General features: G+C 42.5%; 1 protein-coding gene across 1 annotated transcript in view; it reads left to right on the top strand.

Moving 5' to 3' along the window:
- Window positions 1-23,042, top strand: part of LOC110520380 (ephrin type-A receptor 6) — a 262,188-nt gene that overhangs the window by 225,734 nt on the left and 13,412 nt on the right. Inside the window, exons 8-12 of the mRNA XM_036974914.2 lie at window positions 10,821-11,108; window positions 14,451-14,559; window positions 20,379-20,449; window positions 21,950-22,078; window positions 22,691-22,876. Of these exons, the coding sequence (XP_036830809.1) occupies window positions 10,821-11,108; window positions 14,451-14,559; window positions 20,379-20,449; window positions 21,950-22,078; window positions 22,691-22,876 (783 nt within the window). The remainder of the gene's footprint in view (window positions 1-10,820; window positions 11,109-14,450; window positions 14,560-20,378; window positions 20,450-21,949; window positions 22,079-22,690; window positions 22,877-23,042) is intronic.

Genomic DNA, 23,042 nt, shown 5'->3' with positions numbered 1-23,042 from the left:
GTGTTGAGGCACAGATCTGGGGAAGGGTTCCAAAACATTTCTGCAGCATTGAAGGTACACAGTGGCCTCAATAATTCTTAAATGGAAGAAGTTTGGAACCACCAAGACTCTTCCTAGAGCTGGCTGCCCGGCCAAACTGAGCAATCGGTGGATAAGGGCCTTGGTCATGGAGGTGACCAAAAACCCGATGGTCACTCTGACAGAGCTCCAGAGTACCTCTATGGAGATGGGAGAACCTTCCAGAAGGACAACCATCTCTGCAGCACTCCACCAATCAGGCCTTTATGGTAGAGAAGCCAGACGGAAGCAACTCCTCAGTAAAAGGCACATGACAACCTGCTTGGAGTTTGCCAAAAGCACATAAAGGACTCCCAGACCATGAGAAACAAGATTCTCTGGTCTGATGAACCAAGATTGAACTCTTTGGCCTGAATGCCAAATGTCACGTCTGGAGAACACCTGGCACCATCCCTACGGTGAAGCATGGTGGTGGCAGCATCATGCTGGGGGTTGTTTTTCAGCGGCAGTGACTGGGAGACTAGTCCGGATCGAGGAACGGATCCAAGATAATCCATCCACCTGACAGGTGTGGCATATCAATAAGCTGATTGGTTCAGGGGGGATGAGGACAGTTTTACTATTCATGGAAGAAAACAAAATGCTATCCTTTCAGTAATGGAAAGAGGAATAGGACCAATGGAGAAATGCAGACAGTAAGCTAAACGCTATGGAAAGATTAAGGGGAAAACGGTAGGGAACAAAAAAGCAGGCAGAAGGGAAAAGAAAGTACAGGACTGCACTCTAAAAGTCGAAGAAATTTAGTGGGTAATCATTAACTCCTTAGGTGAGTTGAACTATAGAACACACACACACACAGGCCAGACTAATCTGATAAAGACCTGAGGGCTCCTCTCTCCATGCTGTGTCTAGGTGGTTGAACACAGAGGTCAAAGCCTATTGGACGAACACAATATACTCATTAACCCTCGCTGATAGAGTTTAGCCAATCATAACCCTGGCTAATTGCCTTTATCCAATCATAAACCCCACAATTAGCATCAGGATGTTTGGCCCCACAGGGACATGACCTCTGTCAGAGCACCAGGGTTACTGTGTTTACGCCACGGGTCCAAAACTGTCCATAGACTACCCACCATGCAGTGGGGTTGACTTCGGCTGGTAATGAGGTTAGAGGCTCCAGAGATGCAGGCTGTGTTTGGTTTGGTTCAGAAGACTGTTGTGGGAGGTGACCTTGCCTAAGGGAGAGTCAAACACAAACAGACTGTATACTGTACACACACACATAAACACACACTAAACACTCTCGGAATGTCACATTGGTCTTAATGATTACCTTAGGTCCCACTGGAACCTACATCATGTATGAATAAAGTTCATTCCCTCTCTCAGCTCCCTAGAGCAACACAGAACCCCTCATAAGCAAATATAATTGACGGCAGAGATTGGTTTGGTGTGTGTGTGTATGTGTGTGTCCTCCAAAAAGGTTATCGCTCTCCATATTCCCTCCTGGGGTAGAATCTAAAGCATCATTATGTCAGGGTAGCAACAAAACAATCAGACATATTGACGTGTCCTTGTTGTTTTTCTCAAACACGTTTTCATCAACCACCTTGGTCTTCCTTCTTCCATCCCTCCCTTCCTTCCTCTCTCTCCCACTGCTCTCTTCTTCCCCCTCTTTCTCTCTCTCCTTCTCCCTCTCCTCATTCCCTCAGTAACCTAACGTTTTTACATTGTTTAAGCCTGTTACAGTATAGCATCAATACAGAAGTCATTGATTTTCTAAATTGTTAATGGAGGCCTTGGGGCAAGGCAAGCTCATTAAAACCACACACGGGTCAAACTGCTGTAATGAGACAACATTCGTTTACTGGGAGCTTAACTACACTAGACTGGAAAATCCATCCATCGCTCCCACTAATTGACCGGTGATTTTAATGGGTTTCCAATCTTCCTCCGACACACACAGAGAGAGAGTGAGAGAGAGAGAGTGTGTGTGTACTGTGGATTTTGAAAGCTGTATAATTTGTCACATGCGCCGAATACAACAGGTGTAGACTTTACCGTGAAATGCTTACTTACGGGCCGGGCCCTTCCCAACAATGCAGAGAGAAAAATGTAGAAAAGTAACGATAACTTCGCTATTCACTGGGTACCAATACTGAGTCGATATGCAGGGGAACGAGGTAATTGAGGTAGATATGTACATATAAGTAGGGGTAGAGTGACTAGGCAACAGGAAAGTAGCAGTAGCAGCAGTTTATGTGATGAGTCAAAAGAGTTATTGCAAAGAGGGTCAATGCGGATAGTCTGGGTAGCTATTTAGTTAAGGGATTCGTGGAAAAATACACTCATTCCTATAATTAATACATATGTGAGAACAATATTTTTTGTGAATAAATGTTTAATTTTGTTATATAATAAGGTTGGTAGCAACATGTGAAAATCGTTGTAGTTATCTGTTGCAGCTCAAATCGACTACAAAACCCACAACTCAATGCAACGCTCTCTCTATCGTCTGGCTGGCTAGCTAACGTAGCTACACACAATAATACCAAAGTCAATATCAGCATGTGAAGTAGCTAGTTAGCTGTCAAATCGCCTAAACAAACTGCACTATCAATTTAGGAATCTACATTCTCACCATGTTCAACCTGCAGATCGATGTGCCTTGCAGAGTGGAGTCTGATATTCTCAACGGCACCCTGGACTGAAGAGGCAGACAAATAGGAGAAAACTCTGTTAAATGACACATTTCTCGAGGTAGAAATGTTAAATAAAATATGATCAACGGTTCATTCAAGAGAAGACAAACTCCTGCGTTATGACATCGACCTAGTATTGAAATCTTCATGTATGATCAACATTTTCGTAATCTAAAAGTTGTATTGCTATTGACTTCCACTGTAGTTTAAAGTGTCTTTATTGCAATGCTATGTTTTACCGGCCAAATTTCTGCCTTCTTGAACGGCAATAGCTCAGATACAAATGAAAACATGAAATTATCCCGGGAATCGATAGAACATCGCTCAGAGATGCACAAAAACAATATAACATTCAAAATGGGTGAATATTTCCTGTTCAGTAGTCTTATGGCTTGGGGCTAGAAGCTGTTCAGGGTCCTGTTGGTTCTAGACTTGGTGCATCCGTACTGCTTGCCATACGGTAGCAGAGAGAAGATCCCGTGTGGCTCTCAACGCCAGGGTTGTTGGTTCAAGTCCCACCAGTAAGGGGAGAAAAAATAATTATGAAATGTATGAACTCACTACTGTAAGTTGCTCTGGATAAGAGTGTCTGCTAAATTACTAAACATTTAACAGTCTATGACTTGGGTGGCTGGAGTCTTAGACACATTTTAGGGCCTTCCTCTGAAACCGCCGGGTATTGATCAAATCAAATCAAATTGTATTGGTCACATACACATATTTAACAGATGTTATTGGTCACATACACATATTTAACAGATGTTATTGGTCACATACACATATTTAACAGATGTTATTGGTCACATACACATATTTAACATATGTTATTGGTCACATACACATATTTAACAGATGTTATTGGTCCATACACATATTTAACAGATGTTATTGGTCATATACACATATTTAACAGATGATATTGGTCCATACACATATTTAACAGATGTTATTGGTCATATACACATATTTAACATATGTTATTGGTCCATACACATATTTAACAGATGTTATTGGTCCATACACATATTTAACAGATGTTATTGGTCCATACACATATTTAACAGATGTTATTGGTCCATACACATATTTAACAGATGTTATTGGTCCATACACATATTTAACAGATGTTATTGGTCCATACACATATTTAGCAGATGTTATTGGTCCATACACATATTTAGCAGATGTTATTGGTCCATACACATATTTAACAGATGTTATTGGTCCATACACATATTTAACAGATGTTATTGGTCCATACACATATTTAACAGATGTTATTGGTCACATACACATATTTAACAGATGTTATTGGTCCATACACATATTTAACAGATGTTATTGGTCCATACACATATTTAACAGATGTTATTGGTTCATACACATATTTAACAGATGTTATTGGTCACATACACATATTTAACAGATGTTATTGGTTCATACACATATTTAACAGATGTTATTGGTCACATACACATATTTAACATATGTTATTGGTCCATACACATATTTAACAGATGTTATTGGTCCATACACATATTTAACAGATGTTATTGGTTCATACACATATTTAACAGATGTTATTGGTCACATACACATATTTAACATATGTTATTGGTCCATACACATATTTAACAGATGTTATTGGTCCATACACATATTTAACAGATGTTATTGGTCCATACACATATTTAACAGATGTTATTGGTCCATACACATATTTAACAGATGTTATTGGTCACATACACATATTTAACATATGTTATTGGTCCATACACATATTTAACAGATGTTATTGGTCACATACACATATTTAACAGATGTTATTGGTCACATACACATATTTAACAGATGTTATTGGTCCATACACATATTTAACAGATGTTATTGGTCCATACACATATTTAACAGATGTTATTGGTCCATACACATATTTAACAGATGTTATTGGTCACATACACATATTTAACAGATGTTATTGGTCACATACACATATTTAACAGATGTTATTGGTCACATACACATATTTAACAGATGTTATTGGTCCATACACATATTTAACAGATGTTATTGGTCCATACACATATTTAACAGATGTTATTGGTCCATACACATATTTAACAGATGTTATTGGTCACATACACATATTTAACAGATGTTATTGGTCCATACACATATTTAACAGATGTTATTGGTCCATACACATATTTAACAGATGTTATTGGTCCATACACATATTTAACAGATGTTATTGGTCATATACACATATTTAGCAGATGTTATTGGTCCATACACATATTTAACAGATGTTATTGGTCCATACACAAATTTAACATATGTTATTGGTCCATACACATATTTAGCAGATGTTATTGGTCCATACACATATTTAACAGATGTTATTGGTCCATACACATATTTAACAGATGTTATTGGTCACATACACATATTTAACAGATGTTATTGGTCATATACACATATTTAGCAGATGTTATTGCGTTTGTGGCGAAATGCTTGTGTTCCTAGCTCCAACAGTGCAGTAGCATCTAACAGTTCACAACAATACACACAAATCTAAAAGTAAAAGAATGGAATTAAGAAATATATAAATATTAGATTGAGCAATGTTGGAGTGGCATTGACTAAAATACAGTATATACATATGAGATGAGTAAAGCAGTATTTAAACATTATTTAAACTTTATTAAAGTGACTAGTTTTCCATTATTAAAGTGGCCAATGATTCCAAGTTTATGTACAGTACCAGTCAAAAGTTAGGACACTCTTACTCATTCCAGGGTTTTTCTTTATTTTTACTATTTTCTACATTGTATAATAATAGTGAAGACATCACAACTATGAAATAACACATATGGAATCATGTAGTAACCAAAAAGGAATCAAAATATATTTTATATTTGAGATTCTTCAAAGTAGCCACCCTTTACACACTCTTGGCATTCTCTCAACCAGCTTCATGAGGTAGTCACCTGGAATGCATTTCAATTAACAGGTGTGCCTTGTTAAAAATACATTTGTTACATTTATTTCCTTCTTAGTGCATTTGAGCCAATCAGTTGTGTTGTGACAAGGTAGGGGTGGTATATAGAAGATAGCCCTATTTGGTAAAAGACCAAGTCCATATTTTGGCAAGAACAGTTTGAATAAACAAAGAGAAATTACAGTTCATCATTAATTTAAGACATGAAGGTGAAGAACTTTGACATTTCAATAACTTTTAAAGTTTCTTCAAGTGCCGTCGCAAAAACCATCAAGTGCTATGATGAGACTGGCTCTCATTATGACCCAGAGTTACCTCTGCTGCAGAGGATAAGTTCATTAGAATTACCAGCCTCAGAAATTGCAGCCCAAATAAATGATTCACAGAGCTCAAGTAATGGAGACATCTCAACATCAACTGTTCAGAGGAGACTGCGTGAATCAGGCCTTCATGGTCGAATTGCTGCAAAAAAAACACTACTAAAGGACACCAATAATAAGAAGAAACTTGCTTGGACCAAGAAACACGAGCAATGGACATTAGACCAGTGGAAATCTCTCCTTTGGTCTGATGAGTCCAAATTTGAGATTTGTGCTTCCAACTGCCGTGTCTTTGTGATCTCCGCATGTGTAGTTCCCACTTTGAAGCATGGAAGTGGTGTGATAGTGTGGGAGTGCTTTGCTGGTGACACTGTCAGTGATTTATTTACAATTCAAGGCACACTGAACCAGCATGGCTACCATTGCATTCTGCAGCGATACGCCATCCTATCTGGTTTGGGCTTAGTGGGACTGTCATTTGCTTTTCAACAGGACAATGACCCAACACATCTCCAGGCTTGTAAGGGCTATTTGACCAAGAAGGAATGATGTAGTTCTGGATCAGATGACCTGGCCTCCACAATCACTCAACTTCAACCCAATTGAGATGGTTTGTGATGAGTTGGACTGCAGAGTGAAGGAAAAGCAGACAACCAGTGTTCAGCATATGTGGGAACTCCTTCAAGACTGTTGGAAAAGCATTCCAGGTGAAGCTGGTTTAGAGAATGCCAAGAGTGTGCAAAGCTGTCATCAAGGCAAAGGGTGACTGACTACTTTGAAGAATCTAAAATATATTTTGATTTGTTTAACACTTTTTGGTTACTACATGATTCCATATGTGTTGTTTCATAGTTTTGAAGTCTTCACTATTATTCTACAATGTAGAAAAGTCAAATTAAATAAACACCTTTGAATGAGTAGGTGTGTCCAAACTTTTGACTGGTACTGTATGTAGGGAAGCAGCCTCTAAGGTGCAGGGTTACGTAACCGGGTGGAAGCCGGCTAGTGATGGCTATTTAACAGTCTGATTGCCTTGAGATAGAAGCTGTTTTTCAGTCTCTCGGTCCCAGCTGTGATGCACCTGTACTGACCTTGCCTTCTGGATGATAGCAGGGTGAACAGGCAGTGGCTCAGGTGGTTGTTGTCCTTCATTTTATTGTTGGCCTTCCTGTGACATCGGGTGCTGTATGTGTCCTGGAGGGCAGGTAGCTTCAAATCAAATCAAACTGTATTTGCCACATGCGCCAAATACAACAAGTGTAGACTTTGACCCGTCATAGTTTGTAGCATCCGCGCCATAGTTTGCCCCTGGTGATGCGTTGTGCAGACCTCAGTTGCCGTACCAGGCGGTGATTCAGCCCAACAGGATGCTCTCAATGGTGCATCTGTAGAAGTTTCTGAGGGTTTTAGGGGCCTAGCCAAATGTCTTCAGCCTGGCGCTGTTGTACCTTCTTCACCACGCTGTCTGTGTGGGTGGACCATTTCAGATCGTCAGTGATGTGTACGGCGAGGAACTTGAAACTTTACACCTTCTCCACTGCGGTCCTGAATCCCAGAGCACATCTCAGTCTATACGAGCAAAACAGTCTTGTAGCCTCACGTCTGCTTCATCGGACCTCTTCCATATTGAGCCCGTAACTGGTTCTTCCTGTTTGAGCTTTTGTTTGTAAACAGGAAGCAGGAGGATATAGTCGTGGTCTGATTTGCCGAAGGGAGAGTGGGCTTTGTATGTGTTTCTTTGGGTAGAATAAAAGTGGTATAGTGTTTTAGCGCCCCTAGTGGCACAGGAGACGTGTTTGTAGAAGTGAGTGAGGAATCTATATTCCTTAAAGAAATGAGATAAATTCCACCTTCATTTTGAAAACATGTTCAGAGCTGCTTTGCACATAAATTTCAATATACATTTTCAATAAACAAAATGTTGGCTTCATCCCATCACATAAATAAATGTAGTGCATGAGGAAGGATAAGAGTATTTTCCCTATGTCTGGTGTGATTTATAATGAATATCCTGGAAGCTACTATACATTAGGTGCTATATTGAGAGCTAACATATTATGTTAGTTGTTTCTTCTCAGGGTTGCTTTCTATGGTGTATCTGCCAACTCTGTTGGCCACCGTATCCTGCCATGAGCATAACCGTGTGCTCCAGCTTAACTCTTCTAAACAAATATGTTGTGTGTGTTACATGGTGCTCTGCAGCAGTAGGAGTGTGATTGTAATCATGCAGGCTGGGGAGATTGTATTTATGCTGTGTTTATTGTTCCCTATCAGAGGCCAATATGCTAGCAGCAGATGCTGGCCCCCTGACTGAGCTAGATGCTACAGCAGTTAAACTCTGGTCGCTGTGTGTGTGTGTGTGTGTGTGTGTTTGTGTGTGTGTGTGTGTGTGTGTGTGTGTCGCTTACAGCAAAACTAAACTAGTTTGGACAGAGTCATTTGCTCACTTAGATTTTATTTATCTACAGATTTGTGGGTGATAACACCCCATTGAGATAAATCAGCTAATATACAAGGGATTCCAGAGAGAACAACAATAACACACACACAAACACACCAAGCAAACAGCAACAATGTGAGATGTAATATCTAATAATACTGTGAAATAATAATTGTCATCTGTGTGTATGTTTTACTGTGGGTGTTATGAGAAGTGATATTATTTTGAGAGAGAGGAGAGAGAGACAAAATGCCCTTTCGGCTGACTCATTATGCTAAATAAATTGGCTAATTTCAATCAGCCATGATATTATGTTGTTGTTCCATTTTAACTATCATTTGGCAAGATTTACTCGCATTTAAAAGGTTATTATGTTCCTCATTATTATGAACAAACCAAGCATTGAAATAGATCAGGAGGCAGAATTAGCTTCAGCTCACAAAACTAAACTGCCTGCTGGAAATGCCACTGTGTCATGAAGTTGATATTACTATAGGAAACATCCACCAGTCAAGTTACTGATGGGGCTGAAATAAATGTAGCAGTTTTAAGCATTAAGCACATTAAAATGGAGACAGGAAGCAGGAAGGGACGGAAGAGAGAGGGAAGGGGTAGGGATGAGGGAGGCTCCAAGCTGGCCTGAGCTCTCCTTATCAGCCCTGTGGCAGTGGGTCTCTCAGCACTACTCCAGCCCTGCCTAACACAGCATATACCACAGCTGCAGCCCTGCAGTCTACACACCAACCCCATACAGTCCAGCCATAAAACTCTGCTCAGCCCTGCAAGCCCCAGGACCAGACAGCACCACCTTCACTTGACCTCCAGTCAGCCTCCAGTCAGCCCAGGGCCTGAATCCTGTAGAGGAGCAGGAAGGAGATGGAGAGGGCTTCTCTCTCACAGAGAAGACCAGCAGGGTTTAGGATTAAGATTAAGCCTTTCTGTTGGCTTTGTTGATAACTGTAGTTATTATTATACATTATCTGGCTTTTCTGAGTTTGTTGTGTTGCTTATTTTTCCAAATGAATGTGAGGTCAGTTATAGACAGACTCGTTAACCAAATGAATGTGAGGTCAGTTATAGACAGACTCGTTAACCAAATTAATGTGAGGTCAGTTATAGACAGACTCGTTAACCAAATGAATGTGAGGTCAGTTATAGACAGACTCGTTAACCACATGAATGTGAGGTCAGTTATAGACAGACTCGTTAACCAAATGAATGTGAGGTCAGTTATAGACAGACTCGTTAACCAAATGAATGTGAGGTCAGTTATAGACAGACTCGTTAACCAAATGAATGTGAGGTCAGTTATAGACAGACTCGTTAACCAAATGAATGTGAGGTCAGTTATAGACAGACTCGTTAACCAAATGAATGTAAAGTCAGTTATAGACAGACTCGTTAACCAAATTAATGTGAGGTCAGTTATAGACAGACTCGTTAACCACATGAATGTAAAGTCAGTAAAGTGGTTTGGTATTTGATTTCCATTCTTCCATCATCATCTTCACGTGACTGTAGAGCACCATTTCCCCTCCATTCAAACTTTCCCATTGCGTTTGTTTAGGCCTACTCTCCTAACCACTAGAAACATGTTGAGTGGTGTACAGCATTTATAGCCACTAATGTCTAGTTGATTAGGCCTACATGTTGCATTGATTGGACTATTTTGATTGATGTTGATTGGCTATTTAAGAATGTTAGGACAGGGACTCATGTCCTGTACCTATTGGACATCATCATGCTGCCGTCATCTATCACCTCCCTTGTCCATGAGACACGGTACCCTGGTACAAACCCAAATAGAACATGTTCATCATCTATTTTGAAGGGTTTTAATAATACCGGTATGTATGTAGATAAATCTTAGCCAACTCTTTACCGCGTTGAGTTAATGAGATATTAATTAGTGAGAGGCTGATATCACCTGTTGACTGCTGTAGTAAAGCCCTGGGCCAATATTTACACAGAACTAATGTAGTCAGCACACGGCTAATATGATTTAAATAAACACAGCTAACTAACCGCTCCTCCGTGGACCTGCTGTCACTGAAGGATCCATAGATGACAGCAAAACCCTTAGCACTGTAACTGTGGTCTAAATAATTATGGTAGATTATTCATTTTATATATTTTATGTTCATTTATAGATGATTGAGCATGGATGCTCCAGGCTTTTACAGGGAAAGCAAAGCCTTTCATGTGAAATGATGAAACATATTCATTATGCTTAAGCATATAATCAGAAGCTAGTGTCAGCCTTCCATCTCTAATGAGATTAAATGTTAGTAGTTGAACCCGTGACCTCTAACGATCTCTCCAATCGGCCCCTCCAGGTCCCTTTATGGTGGGCATGTTGAAGAAGGACTGGGCATCTCAAAACAGCATTGCCCTGTCGTGGCTGGAGCCAGAACAGACCTCCCTCCTGGTGGTCGACTATGAGGTCAAGTACTACGAGAAGGAACATGAGGAGTTGAGCTACTCGTCGACGCGGACCAAAGCCCCCAGTGTGGTCATCACAGGGTTAAAGCCCTCCACCTGCTACGTCTTCAGCCTGAGAACACGCACCTCCTCTGGACACAGCGCCTACAGCCCCAAATGCGAGTATGAGACCACGGACGACAGTAAGTACCTCTTAACTCCCTCTGTTTCATGACACATAACACTTAACCCTTGACCCCAAACACTTAACCCTAGATGTAATAAATTAAAACAGCAATACATGAACTCGTCAATGATGTTGGTTGTATTTCTATTGACTTTTAGAGAGGCTTTAATTTCCTCCCTCACAGTGATCATGCTGAATTCTAACAGAACCAGACCTGTGTTTGTTTTTCTGTCCTGATGGCAGTTCTTGTCAGGGTTCTCACTGTAATTTGACTGTACCAGGTCTTCTATATATTTTAGCAGACGTATTTTAGAAGAGGTGCTAGAACTCAAGCAGTAGAAATATGTACCGGTCAGCGCCGGCCCACTCTAACCGCTGATCTGGTCTCTTGACCTCTCCTCTTTTCTCCCTGTCCTCTCATCTATCCAGCTGAAGAGCTTTCTTTATCTAGTGGATCAGATAGTCCGGGCCTGACTTTGTTCTGCCCTTTTATCTAGGAGAAAATACCCTCCTCTCCCTCCCCTTTCCTGCACTCTCTTCCCTCTTTCACCTTTATCCCTCGCTTCCTGCTTCTACCTTGTCTCTCCCGACCTGCTCTGCCTCTCTTTCCATCTCTACCCATCCCTTACATCTTCCCTCTCCTCCCTATATACGGTCATTACAGCCCTTTAGATTCCCCATTTTCAGACACATACACACACACGCTCACCTCGGTCCCATTAGTGCAGCATTAATCAGGCCCGTCTGGTTACTTAAGGCTTCAGAGTGTGTGTTAAACAGTGTGTGAATCCTTGGTTAAGAGAACGGTCCTGTAAAGTCATCTACCCCTCAGATCAGCTGTTCCTCTCTTCACGTCTGACTGGCAATTACCTCTGTCTAGACCCATCCCCAGCTACACACACATACATTCTCGCACACATACACACATGCTCCGACCCTCATACAACCACGCGTAGACACACACTTTCAATTATATTCCCTCCGAAAGTCACATACAAACATGCACACACACGCTCACAGCTCTCTCTCTCTCTCTCGCCCTCTCTCTCCCTCCCTCTCTCTCTCTCTCTCTCTCTCTCTCATATTTGGGTCTGCTTTGGGGGCCACACATCCTGATCTCCAATTCATATTCATTAAGTTTGAAATATTGTAGAAATAAGTTTGCTAATAGCCATCATCTTTCAATTATTATGTGGGATTCGTTAGTCCTGTAAAGAGACGGAGAGAAGGGAAAATCATGAATATCAAATGGGGCCAATTTAGGCAAATGATCAGAGACTAAATCACAATTTCTTGAATGATTAATATTAATTAAATGTCACCAAGCATGTAAATGATTCCTTCTAAAAGATGGTTGTTTTTCAGACCAAGAGTTCAACAATCTCTCCATATTGAATTCAAGTCAGTTAATACTAACAATTTATATTATTACTAATAAAAGTGCTTTTTGTTGGAACCGATTCACGGAACAGAACCAAAATCCCCAAAATAAATAAATATTTTGAGGAACAGAACCAGAATCGAGAACGAAAGTGATCTATACTGTTCCGGAACAGAACCGTTATTTTAAAAGCATGGGAACAAGTTAATAACATTATTTTACGTTCCAGACTTTTTTTTCCAGTCCCACAAAAAAAACGAAACAAAGCACCTATGTAAAGCCCTCACTGTCACTCAGAAACTTATTTCAGTGTCTGCCTGTCTGTGAGCTGAAAATATTTGCCAGTGTGTGTAGGATATCTGCCCCTCCCCTCCCTCCAAAGCATGCATAGTCTACTGCAGCTACTGACATTATAGGCGTGATTCAGAAATTAGGGAGAGAGATTTTTAAGTAGAGAAGAATGGATTAACTTTTTCAAGCCTTATATTAAGGATACTATAGTTATCACGTTTCACATTCGATTCATTAACAACAAAAAGGTAAGACGTGTTTTTACTTTACTTCTGGTGCCGCTCTGCACACACAAGCTTGTTAGCTAGCTGTGGTCTAGCTCTCATTATGTGTAATGTAATGGAACTGAAAGTCATGGTCAAGGGCTAGCTCTGGTCCAACGTTAGTTTAGCCAAGTTTAAAGACATTCAAAGTTCCTTCATAGAAGCCACTCCAAGGTATAATTATCTTGGCCTAATTCAGATAATGCATGTCATAACAACAAGATGCCCAGCGAATCATGCCCAGCGCTCTCCTCACCTGAAAGTTTTCAGCCGCATCTCACACCTTGTCTGTCACCTTGTCTGTCCAATGCATGTACATAGCTTGCCCGCTCCATAGCAAGCTGCTCTGTCCATTAGTAAAGTAATTTAACGTTGAGCGAAATATAAAAAATAATTAACATCAGAGGGTTAGAAAGAAACAATATAAACCATTACTTTTTTTTGGTTCGAACGAGTTCAAAACTTTATTTTGCTGGTCAGAACAGTGAAACAAAACTAATAAAATATTGGTTCTGTTCAGAATGAAACGATTGGAAAATTATTTTGGTTCCAACCCCTGCTCCCCAGTCTGCTTTTATAAAAAAAAAAAAGAATAGAATAGTTGTGTAATTAAATTGTCTTGGGCCTCCCGGGTGGCGCAGTGGTCTAAGGCACTGCATCGCAGTGCTAGCTATGCCACCAGAGACTCTGGGTTTGAGCCCAGGCTCTGTCGCAACCGGCCATGACCGGGAGGTCCATGGGGCGACACACAATTGGCCTAGCGTCGTCCGGGTTAGGGAGGGTTTGGCCGGTAGGGATATCCTTGTCTCATTGCGCACTAGTGACTCCTGTGGCAGGCCGGGCGCAGTGCACGCTGACCAGGTCGCTAGGTGCACGGTGTTTCCTCCGACACATTGGTGCGGCTAGCTTCCGGGTTGGATGCGCGCTGTGTTAAGAAGCAGTGCGGCTTGGTTGAGTTGTATTTTGGGGGACGCATGGCTCTTGACCTTCGTCTCTCCCGAGTCCGTACGGAGACAAGATTACTACTAACAATTGGATACCACGTAATTGGGGAGAAAAAGGGGGTACAATATTTATTTTTTTAAATAAAAAATTGTCTTGCAAAAACATTTCTGACTTAATCATGTGAATGCATATAGTCTTTGTGATGTCACCTCTCTACAAGGGATATGGCTGTATGTGTACACTTAAGCAATACTGCCGGACGCAAAGCTGAGTGCCTGGATACAGCCCTTAGCCGTGGTATATATTTTGTTATACCCGTGCATTCAGCCAATCAGTATTCAGGGCTCCAACCACCCAATTTATAATTTATAATATACCACAGATTTCAGCCAATTCGCATCCAGAACGCAAACTGCCCAGTTTAGAATTGTAAATCACCAATCAATAATCAATCATTTAATTTGTCCCCTCCCTGTAGCGTCGGACATGGCTTCAGACCAGGGTCAAGTGTTGGTGATCGTTACGGCAGCCGTGGGCGGCTTCACTCTCCTCATCATCCTCACCCTCTTCTTCCTCATCACCGGACGGTAAGATGAATATACACACACACACACACACACGCACACACCGATTTCCTGGGGACTTGGGAGATGTCCCAAGGGACTAATAGGTCATCAGACAACAGCCAGCACCACAGACAACAACCAGCACCACAGACAACAACCAGCACCACAAACAACAACCAGCACCACAGACAACAGCCAGCACCACAGACAACAACTAGCACCACAAACAACAGTCAGCACCACAGACAACAACCAGCACCACAAACAACAGACCACAGACAGGACTGAATAAGAATTCAGCACCATGGACAGCACTAAATGTGGACAGCTCCCTCTTTACTGAGAGACCTACATACAGTAATACAACTGTATTGGGCATTGCACACTGAAAAGTACAACAGTTATAAAAGTACTTAAAGAACAGTTAAAAGTAGGATGTTTCAGTGTGTGATGAAACCTTTGAGATGACCTTTCAATCTGTGTAGGTGTGAGCCTCTCTCTCTCTCTTTCTGTTCTATCTGTTCTGAAAAGCTTTCTAAGTATGTGGAGAGAACTGAGACACTGTGAACAGAGAAGTAGCTTCAAACAAGAACCAGTCAAAAGCAGAGCTGTGCATGTTCCTGTCCCTCTATCCTCATGCATACAGTGCCTTCGGAAAGTGTTCAGACTCCCTGACTTTTTCCACATTTTGTTACATTACAGCCTTATTCTCAAATTGATTCTTTTTTTAAAAATCTACACACAACACCCCATAATGACAAAGCGATAACAGTCTTTTAGACATGTTTGCACAAAAAAATACAAAACAGAAATACCTTATTTACATAAGTATTCAGACCCTTTGCTATGAGACTCGAAATTGAGCTCATGTGCATCCTGTTTCCATTGATCATCCTTGAGATGTTTCTCCAACTTGATTGGAGTCCACCTGTGGTGAATTCAATTGATTGGACATGATTTGGAAAGGCACACACCTGTCTATATAAGGTCCCACAGTTGACAGTGCATGTCAGAGCAAAAACCAAGCCATGAGGTCGAAGGAATTGTTTGTAGAGCTCTGAGCCAGAATTCTATTGAGGCACAGATCTGGGAAAGGGTAACAAACAAATTCTGCAGCATTGAAGCTCTGCCATCAAACTGAGCAATTAAGGGAGAAGGGCCTTGTTCAGGGAGGTGACCAAGAACCCGATGGTCACTCTGACAGAGCTCTAGAGTTCCTTGGAGATAGAAGAATCTTCCAGAAGTACAACCATCTTTGCAGCACTCCACCAACCAGGCCTTTATGGTAAAGTAGCCAGAAGGGAAGGCACATAACAGCCCTCTTGGAGTTTGCCAAAAGGCACCTGAAGACTCTCAGACCATGAGAAACAAGATTGTCTGGTCTGATGAACCAAGATTGAACACTTTGGCCTGAATGCCAAGCGTCACGTCTGGATGGAACCTGGCACCATCCCTATAGTTATGCATGGTGGTGGCAGCATCATGCTGTGGGGTGTTTTTCAGTGGCAGTGACTGGGAGACTAGTCAGGATTGAGACAAAGATGAATGGAGCAAAGTACAGAGAGATCCTTGTCTTGTCCTCATCTCAATACTTTGTTATATACCCTTTGTTGGCAATGACAGAGGTCAAACGTTTTTCACAAGGTTTTCACAAGGTTTTCACACACTGTTGCTGGTATTTTGGACCATTCCTCCATGCAGATCTCCTCTAGAGCAGTGATGTTTTTGGGCTGTTGCTGGGCAACACAGACTTTCAACTCCCTCCAAAGATTTTCTATGGGGTTGAGATCTGGAGACTGGCTAGGCCACTCCAGGACCTTGAAATGCTTCTTACGAAGCCACTCCTTCGTTGCCCGGGCGGTGTGTTTGGGATCATTGTCATGCTGAAAGACCCAGCCACGTTTCATCTTCAATGCCCTTGCTGATGGTTTTCACTCAAAATCTCACGATACATGGCCCCATTCATTATTTCCTTTACACGGATCAGTCGTCCTGGTCCCTTTGCAGAAAAACAGCCCCAAAGCATGATGTTTCCACCCCCATGCCTCATAGTAGGTATGGTGTTCTTTGGATGAAACTCTTTGTCCTCCAAACACGACGAGTTGAGTTTTTACCAAAAAGTTCTATTTTGGTTTCATCTGACCATATGACATTCTCCCAATCTTCTTCTGGATCATCCAAATGCTCTCTAGCAAACTTCAGACGGGCCTGGACATGTACTGGCTTAAGCAGGGGGACACGTCTGGCACTGCAGGATTTGAGTCCCTGGCGGCGTAGTGTGTTACTGATGGTAGGCTTTGTTACTTTGGTCCCAGCTCTCTGCAGGTCATTCACTAGGTCCCCCCGTGTGGTTCTGGGATTTTTTCTCACCATTCTTGTGATCATTTTGACCCCACGGGGTGCGATCTTGCGTGGAGCCCTAGATCGAGGGAGATTATCAGTGGTCTTGTATGTCTTCCATTTCCTAATAATTGCTCCCACAGTTGATTTCTTCAAACCAAGCTGCTTACCTATTGCAGATTCAGTCTTCCCAGCCTGGTGCAGGTCTACAATTTTGTTTCTGGTGTCCTTTGACAGCTCTTTGGTCTTGGCCATAGTGGAGTTTGGAGTGTGACTGTTTGAGGTTGTGGACAGGTGTCTTTTATACTGATAACAAGTTCAAACAGGTGCCATTAATACAGGTAACGAGTGGAGGACAGAGGAGCCTCTTATAGAAGAAGTTACAGGTTTGTGAGAGCCAGAAATCTTGCTTGTTTGTAGGTGACCAAATACTTATTTTCCACCATAATTTGCAAATAAATTAATAAAAAATCCTACAATGTGATTTTCTGGATTTTTTTACAGGCCTCTCTCATCTTTTTAAGTGGGAGAACTTGCACAATTGGTAGCTGACTAAATACTTTTTTTGCCCCACTGCATGTAATTGTGATATTTCAGTTGTTTTTTTTATAAATTAGCAAACATTTCTAAAAACCTGTTTTTGCTTTGTCATTTTGCGGTATTGTGTGTAGATTGGTGAAGGGGGAAATGATTGAATACATTTTTGCATAAGGCTGTAACCTAACAAAAATGTATTAAATCGTTTTTTTTCCCCCTCATCAATTGAATGTGGTAAAAAGTTAAGGGGTCTGAATACTTTCCAAAGGCACTGTAGATCTGTGTATGTACATGTGACCATCCGGCCTGTGTAGGAGTGGGTTTATCTCTGTACTTTACAGCCTTCATACAGCCTACTCTAAACACACACTGCTGTTCTCCACTTCATCTTCAGGGTTATCTTTCAACATCTCAACCCGCTCTCCTTTCTCGCCTCTCTCTCGTCTTTTTCCTCTCATCCTCTTATCCCTCTCTCCTCCGCTCATCATCTCCAGCACCACCCCAACATCAACATATGTGAAAATGTCACGTTTGTTGGTTTTGTAGTGAAAAATACGGAGGAAGATAAGAGTTTCCAATGACATCATCGGTGTGCATCCTGTGATTTTAACCAATTATGAGTTGGCATAGGCTACTAACTGAGTTGATTATGATTTTTTACTACAAAACATTGGAACACGCCATTTTCACATACTCTATGTTGATGTGGTGCTGGAGAGGATAAATATGAAGTTTCACTTTCAGCATGTAGTAATGACTCAGTGGATATTAGGGGAGAGAGGATGTTGAATTACATTGACTTTTAGATTAAAGGCAGGATTTGATATCGAGAGGTGGGTAGGTGTGCTTGTGTGTTCCTGAATATCCTCGTAAAGCCTCAGAGCCGCAACACTATCCTTTACCCTGCTTTCTGAGGACACCTTTAAGAGCGGGCCTCTGTCTTTTTGTGTGTGTGTGTATTCAGCCTTTGTGTGTGTATTCAGCCTTTGTGTGTGTGTGTGTGTGTGTGTGTCTTTGTGTGTCTGTGTGTGCCTTCTTTTCAGCAGCAAGACATGAAAGCCAGTGAGTCAGTGATAGAGTGGTGCTGGACTGGTCTGATGAAGGACAGGATTGTAGCTTTAATCAACACACTGACCCCATCACTGGAGGGCTACTGGCATTACACAAATCCTCCTCTCCTGTTCACTCATCTTGTCTGTTTTCGTCCTACTCTGCTCCTCTTATATCTTCTCCTCCTCTTCTCCCTATAACCCTCTCCCTCTCTTCTGCTCCTCTATCTTTGTTGCTATCTCTTCTCTGTCAGTGTCCAGGCCTCAGACCTAACACAGCAGGATCCCAACCTGGCAACCCACTGATATCCAGCGCTCTGATAGCCTCTCTGATCTGGCTAACTGGAAACCACAGTCACTCACAAACACACACACACACACACACACACACACACACACACACACACACACACACACACACACACACACACACACACACACCAACATGCAGGCTTGTGCACTCCCACACTGACCCCTCCCCGCTCAGTAATGAGTGTGCTGATTGCTTTGGCCTCTGACTCATTCCAATCAGCGTCATTTAAACCTTCTTAATGTCAGACTCATGGACAATGGAGAACTTTCACTTTTCAACTTTAAAAAATTGGCTAACCAAGCCCCTGACCCTCTCCTCCCCTCTCCTCCTCTCTACTCCTCTCTCCTCCCCTCTACTCCCCTCTCTCCTCCTCCCCTTTCCTCCTCTCTCCTCCCCTCTCCTCCTCTCTCCTCCCCTCTCCTCTCCTCCTACCCTCTCCTCCTCTCTCCTCCTCTCTCCTCCCCTCTCCTCCTCTCTCCTCCTCTCCTCCTCTCTCCTCCCCTCTCCTCCTCTCTCTGCTCCTCATCCAGGTGAAATCTGTCAGTTCCTGTCTGTCACTCTGCCAACACCAGCTGACAAGCTGTCTCTCACTGATACCAGACACACACACACACACACACACACACACTCAAACACACCTCAGCCTCATTATTGTGTGTGTGTGTGTGTGTGTGTGTGTGTGTGTGTGTGTGTGTGTGTGTGTGTGTGTGTGTGTGTGTGTGTGTGTGTGTGTGTGTGTGTGTGTGTGTGTGTCTCTGTTTCTCTCCATGTATTTGTCTCGCTATCTGTTTATCTCTTCTCTTTTATGGAGCTCTCAGACTGGTGCCAGCACTGACTTCCTATTCTGTCTCTATCACTTTCTAGTTCTCCCCTACTCCACCTCTCCCAGTCGGCCGAGGGGCATGGTGGCCACAGCTACATCCTCTGTGTGTCTGTTAATAGTCACCTAATTATCTAATCACCACTATAGATAAACCTTACCTCTCTCTCCCTCCCTCCCCTTCTCTCTCTTTCTCTCTCTCTCCCTCTCTCCCTCTCCCTCCCCCTCTCCCCTCCCCTCTCTCTCTTTCTCTCTTCCCCTTCTCTATCTCTCTCTCTCTCTCCTCTAGATCTGTAGACAAGATGTTAATTACTTCCTGTTCCTCCAGCATGATAAAGCTAATGAAGTTGACTGGCTGGTGTGTGAACCTGTGATCTTCTCCACGCTGTGTGTGTGTGTGTTTGTCTTGTGTATGAGGAGAGGCTGTTTAAAAGAGAGTGGTGTTTGAGCTAAGAGGGGGCTATGAATAGCTCAGCCCATCTGGCAGAGTGTGAGTGTGTTAGGAGCGGTGATTAACCAATGCATACACACCCAAACACATTAAAACACACATGACTGTGCTGGCGAATCCAACGTTCAAATAAAAATGTGTTGATCAAAGTTTCTCTGGTGAAAAAATTGTCACACCACTCTACAAGCCATCCCTGGCAAACACACACAGATAAAAGACCAAGTTTGGTTTAGTTCATCTCTCTATGGACAAGGTGAACTCCTTCCGTTTTAGCATGTGGGTTTTCATAACCTTGTTCCTTGTAACAGAATGTGTCATTGTGTCTCCCAGGTGTCAGTGGTACATCAAATCCAAGATGAGCTCAGAGGAGAAGAGGAGGACCAACTATCAGAGTGGACATGGTAGGACTTCTCTTTCTGTGTCTGTTTCTTTTCTCCTTCTCTACTTGTCTTCTCTCCATCTCTCTCTTTCTGTCAAACACTCCGATTTCTAGTCACAAACTCACATCACTTCTCTAAATTGTATCAATTCGAGGTGTACAGACAAATTGAATATGATTATTTCAGCCTTCTGTGAGTTTGTGTGTTGAAAGATGAAGATAAACTGTGGCGAGACTTAAAGCTTAAAATAGATTTTCCACGCAAACACTTTACGTTATTGAGCTTCTCTGTCCATTTCATGCTAAAGAGAACTACCCCGGAGAGAAACGTTGTGTGGACGATTTGCATACAATCAATTCTAACCATGTCTGCCATTTCCAAGCCTCTATTCGTTTAGATGTGAATGTGGATGAAGTGTGTCCCTAACCCCTGGCCGTAGCAGGCTTTGAGAGATTGGTAACACCCCTCTCTCAGTTTTACACTACAGACAGAGAGCAAGAGGGAGGGAGAGGGAGGGAGGGATGTCAGAAGGAGTGATACATAGGCACCTTTAAACATATCCACAAAACAAAACGCTCTGAAACACCTCCACCTATCCCTCTCTCTCATTCTCTCTCTTTCTCTCTCTTTCTCTCTCTCTCCCTCCTCTCCTGCATACTTCTTTCCTCTTCAAAATCCATTTGAAGTCCTCTATGTGTCCTGCCTTTTGGCTGAATCTAGTTACAGCTCTTTCTCTCTCCACCTCTACTGTTTTATCCCTGTGATGAGAGGGGGGATAGAGAGGGAAAGGGTAAGAAGGGGTAAGGCGGGGTGATGCATGAAGAGAAAAGTGCAGATAGACAAAAAGGGAAATGACTCGGAAGGAGAAGGAGATAGAGAGGGGGAGGGTGAAAGGGATGAGGGGGGGGGGGGGGGGGGGGGGTTGAGGCCAGTGGTAGAGGAACAGACAGACAGCAGGATGAGCTCTGAGATTGAAAACACACCCAGGAGAGTCAGGCTGGCAGGGCCTCTTGCCTAGTGAGTATATCTGCCTCCTCTCTCTCTCCCTCTCTCTCTGTTAACAGCTTGCCTTGACTCCATACAGACTGTCTATGTGTCTCGGAGCTATCCTTGCCCTGCTCATCAGTGGAGGACAGAGGACACCTTCTCCTCTTCACTCTCCTCCTACTTCTCTCTTTTGTTCTCTTTCTCTCCAGTGATATATTGATGTATCTTTCCAACCTTCAGAGTTTAGTTTCGTCCAGAAGTGGCTGTTTTCGAGGTTGATTGTGTCTTCGGGTTACTGCTGGAGCTCTGTTTGGCATGACCATGGATTGTTCTGTTTGGAAAGAGAGGGAGACTGATATCTCACAGCTAGAGGTTAGCAAAGACAAGAAAGGCAGAAGGAGGCAGGTAGCAAAGTAACCAAAGTCAGAAACCAGTCTCTCTTCTCTTGACCTTTGTCCCTGGAATTCATTATCTTCTTCTCTTCTCCTCTTTTTGCTTCTCTTGTTTTGTCTGTCTTTTCTTGTCCTCTCTCAGCTCTCCCGTTCCCGGGAGTAAAGGCCTATGTAGATCCAGACACCTATGAGGATCCTACCCAGGCTGTCCATGAGTTTGCCAAAGAGATTGACCCGACCCGGATCCGTATAGAAAGAGTTATTGGAGCAGGTTGGCACACTATCCTCAATTATCAATTCAATTCAAAAGGCTTCATTGGCATGGAAAGAACAAGCAATGTATGGTAACAATATATATACAGTAGTGTTTATTCTCTACCATTACAGAAGCTTCTTTAGACAGTGTGCTCTATATATACCCTACTGGGTGTGAAAGGGTCTGGCATTTGGGTGTGATATTAACACAGTGTAATATGCCATATGAAGCAAATCTGTTTTCATTTTACAGAAAGGAAGTTAATCATATCTCTCCTATACAGTAGAAAGCTTATGCTCTCTCTCCCAGCACCTGATTTAAGTGTTATTTCTCTCTGCTCAGTATAACAATCTAAAAGCCTAACACACACACACACACCCTCACAGGGGGGAAATTAAAAGTGTTAGAGTTTTAGAGAACTGAGGAGAGACTATGAATAGATTGCAGGGTTGTTCTAGAGAGTTTAATCATTCAGAGAGTTAAATGTGTTGTGGAGTTGTCTCTGCACTGCAACAGTGCCCACCAGTGGTTTCATATTGTTACTGTGTGTGTGTGTGTGTGTGTGTGTGTGTGTGTGTGTGTGTGTGTGTGTGTGTGTGTGTGTGTGTGTGTGCTCTCGCGTTCCAGGTGAGTTCGGGGAGGTGTGTAGCGGTCGTCTGCGGATACCAGGGAAGAGGGAGATTGCCGTGGCGATAAAGACACTGAAGGGCGGCTACGTGGAGCGCCAGAGGCGGGACTTCCTCCGTGAGGCCAGCATCATGGGACAGTTTGACCACCCAAACATCATCAGGCTGGAGGGCGTGGTCACCAAAAGTAAGGAGGATCATGGGAATTGCATGGACAGATAGACAGATGGAAGTGTGTCTTTATGTGGGATAGCTGCCTCTGACACAGGGAGTGAGTCATTACAACCAGCCATTCCCCATGGCTGCATGTGGCTTTATATGCCACACACACTACAGCACAATGCGTAGCAGCC

This window comes from Oncorhynchus mykiss, chromosome 3 (assembly GCF_057628025.1).
Source record: "Oncorhynchus mykiss isolate SJ-2025 chromosome 3, ASM5762802v1, whole genome shotgun sequence".
Lineage (NCBI taxonomy): Eukaryota > Metazoa > Chordata > Actinopteri > Salmoniformes > Salmonidae > Oncorhynchus > Oncorhynchus mykiss.
The sequence above is the reverse complement of the archived record's forward strand: the minus strand, read 5'-3'. Positions and strand labels throughout refer to the sequence as shown.